At 47.3% G+C, this 3,615-nt stretch overlaps 1 protein-coding gene across 1 annotated transcript in view; it reads left to right on the forward strand.

Annotated features, from left to right (window-relative positions):
- Window positions 1-3,345, forward strand: part of LOC114766375 (xaa-Pro dipeptidase-like) — a 10,831-nt gene extending 7,486 nt beyond the window's left edge. Inside the window, exon 5 of the mRNA XM_028957116.1 lies at window positions 3,340-3,345. Coding sequence (XP_028812949.1) covers window positions 3,340-3,345 — 6 coding nt within the window. The remainder of the gene's footprint in view (window positions 1-3,339) is intronic.
- The last annotated feature ends 270 nt before the right edge of the window (window positions 3,346-3,615 follow it).

Below are 3,615 nucleotides of genomic sequence, written 5' to 3' on the forward strand. Positions count from 1 at the left end.
TCATTCATAACAGGCTCCTCCCCCTTTTAAACATTGTTTATAAAACCATGATTAAAGTTCCTTGTCTAATTACACACCAACAAAATTCCTCCTCTCCAACATACTGATAACTAGCGACAAGCAGTCACTTCTTGTTTCTCTTTATTCTTGTAAATTTCTGATGCATCAACACTGTGACATTAGTGAACACGCCCCATGCTCAACATCTTACATGGAACCAAGGAAAATAAATGTTCTACAGATTTACTTTAAGAAGTAGCAGACATCATGCAAACTGTAATTATCATGAAGACCTCATTACAGGACATGCCAGTGAGCCCTAGCATGGCAGTTGGGAAAATGAACATTAATGAACCTCCACGGAGTGTGTAGAACTAATTAATTTTTGAACCGCAGCTGTTTGGAGGAAGGGGGGGGGGCGTGTTTGCGGTCCCGTTTGGACCGCCCCGCTTGGACCGCCCCGCTTGGACCGCCCTTGGACCGCCCCGCTTGGACTGTCTCGCTTGGCTACACCATGATGCGTTACATCCGACGCCCCCTCTGGATCTCTTCATCCATCACTCCCCTTATCTCCGCTGATGACAATCACATGTAATCTACAGATCTCACGGGTCTCGTCTGACGCCCCTGGAGTCATGAAGCGCGCGTTAGTTCGACTTCCACAGCCCCCATTACGCTTCCCTCTTTGAAAAGCTGACCATGCATTGCAAGTGAGTGTCCACTTGAACGGACGGTTGCACAGCTAACCATGCATGCTGGCGGAGGGGGGCGGGCGGGGTGGTCGTGGGTGGTGTTCAGCAGCCGGGCCTGTCAGTCAGGGATCGCGCGTGATTACTGTGTTCAGGGGAACGCGGGAAACAGGCTGGCGGTAATTGCAGATGAATTGCTAGTGAAGGTGGTTGCTTTATGAAGCTGTTTTACCACACTGTTTAACCGGAAGTGACACCGGCGCTCGTCCATAAATGCCTCTAGCTGTCTAAGGTTTAGGTTTAGGAACTCAGCCGCAGAATGCTAATTATTAAAAGGCGTATTACTGATTATAAATATTGATGTTTTAATGTAATTGAAATACAGGTGTGTAAAATGTACATTACAGGCCAAAAGTCTGGACACCTTCTCATTCAACGTGTTTTCTTTATCTTCATGACCATTTACGTTGGTAGATTCTCACTGAAGGCATCAAAACTATGAATGAACACATGTGGAGTTCTGTACTTAACAAAAAGTGGAGACCTGACCTCCACAGTCACCGGACCTGAACCCAGTCCAGATGGTTTGGGGTGAGCTGGACCAACAAGTGCTAAACACCTCTGGGAACTCCTTCAAGACTGTTGGAGAAGCATTTCAGGTGACGACCTCTTGAAGCTCATCGAGAGAATGCCAAGAGTGTGTAAAGCAGTAATCAGAGCAAAGAAACTAGAATATAAAACATGTTTTCACTTATTTCACCTTTTTTGTTAAGTACAGAACTCCACATGTGTTCATTCATAGATTTGATGCCTTCAGTGAGAATCTACCAACGTAAATGGTCACGAAAATAAAGACTGTTTAATAATGTTAAATATCACCAATAAAGTTGCTTTATTGGTGAAATAAGAAGAACTTGTATGTAAAATATTCCTCCTCTTGTCCCAGTGGTAGCAGCAACATGGCATTCATCATTCAAGAAATGTCCCACTCTTTGCCTCTGAAAGCACACAGGCGTGTTCCAGGCAGGTAAATATTTATGCAGAGGCATTATTGCAAAACTCATTTAACATTGATGCAGAAATTCTTTGCACGTCTCGCTTGATCCGGACAAAAAGCAGATGTTCCTGGTTTATTTGTGCGGGAAGGAGCGCCGCGTTTGCCCAGGTTTTAAAAATAGACTTTCATTAATACCGTCCGTGACAATATTAATCACGTCAAACCTCCAGCGGAGCGGACCGGAGAGGATTTCAGCAAAGCGTCTCTTCGGGGACGGCGGCTGCCGCATCTCCGCGATGGCTGCTCTCCTCCGCACGGTAGAAGATAAACGTGCCGGACGGAGCTCACTCATTCCAGACAGCTGCGCTTCGCCCCCTGTGATGACTGTAGGTGCGACGATGTGAAATCTATTTTTAAGGGCTTTCGTCACTGTCACGGCTCGCGCTGCTGGGCCAGGAGTTCAACTTTAAACAAGACGTCCATCTATTTATCCACTAAGAAGCCTTTAGGACCTTTGGGAGTTATTAAAGGGAGTGTTTTACCTTTAAAAAGCACCCAATATCCCTTAACAGCCGGAGTGCAAAAAGCAAAAAAAAAATCGGACCTGAAAGCAGTCATGCAACCTCAAACAACCGAGGATCAATAATCCAAATGTCAAAAAGCAGCCGCCGAGGGTGGGAGCAATCCGACCCCGCCCACCCGGCCGCGCCACCACGCCCGATCACCGGGCACGCATATACATCATTGTCTCGGAGGCGCATTACTTATCGCCTCCTTTACTTTCACCCGACTGATAATTTATCACCGGCCAACAGACACAACTTGTCCCCAGGAGAGCCGGGTGGGGAGTGATGGGGTAAGGCGAGGGGCGGTTCTCCGTCTTCATACATTATTCAGGCCGCTCCTAATCAGGCTTAAAGTGTTTGTGAGGGGAAGTGCTCGGGCTGGTGGTTTCCCTTTCATCTGAAAAAGACGTGGAGGAGCTGAAAAGACTTTCATTTGGTAAGAGTTCCTCTCCTTGTCCAGGAGTGGGACAAGTTTCCCACATGGGGGACAGTAGATCTGCAGGTTTGACTGCAGGTTCGAGCCCCGTTTACTACCTTTGAGTTCCTGAGTAGTGCACTAGACCCCGAGTTGCTGCACAAACGGGCCGTATTTATAGCCTCATCGAAATGCTGTTTCAAATGTGGTTTTATTGCCAGTAAAACTGCCTTAAATCTTGATTGTTCGTCATTCTGGAAAAGAACGTAACGTTAAGTCATTTCTTTTTTTCCGCAGTACTCGCACTGCCACTGTGGTTTGCGCTGCTGCCGTGCTACACGGAGACCTGGGCTCCAGTCGCATGGAGCTGGCATCTCCTCCCTGTGCAAGATATACCGTGACCCAGATAAGCGGCTTTGGAAGATGAATCAGTTCCATTCTGTTCTGTTAAACCTGGTGGTGAAAAATGGGAGACGGGGTTCACTAGTCTCGCGTACTGCAGCTCACGTCTTTTAAAAACCGCCTATCCTGTGGATGAAGGGAATAAAGGCGCCTTTTACAGCTGCTACAGACTTGCAAGGCTGTCATGTGCCATGTTGCACAGTGTCACTCATGACCACGCCCTCCATCGGGCTGTGTAAGGTGTGCACATCCTGTTCCGTGTGGGGACAGGTGTAAGGCGGAGGTCTTTTATTGTGTGCATGAGGGCAATACTGGGCACCCAGTGTTATTTTAAAGGTCCCCTATCATAAAAATGTCACTTAGTGAGATTATTTAACATTTAATAGGCGTTCCCTGAGCCTGTTTATGGTCCTGCAGTGGCTAGAGATGGCGATCGGTGTAAAGAGTGTTTTGGTCATTCTGCTTCACCGTTCAGAGAGCAGCAGCTCAGACGGTCCGATATGGAATTTGTCCCCTTGTGATGTCATAAGGGGAAAGGTTACCTCC

The sequence above is a fragment of the Denticeps clupeoides genome, chromosome 16 (assembly GCF_900700375.1).
Source record: "Denticeps clupeoides chromosome 16, fDenClu1.1, whole genome shotgun sequence".
Classification (NCBI taxonomy): Eukaryota; Metazoa; Chordata; class Actinopteri; order Clupeiformes; family Denticipitidae; genus Denticeps; species Denticeps clupeoides.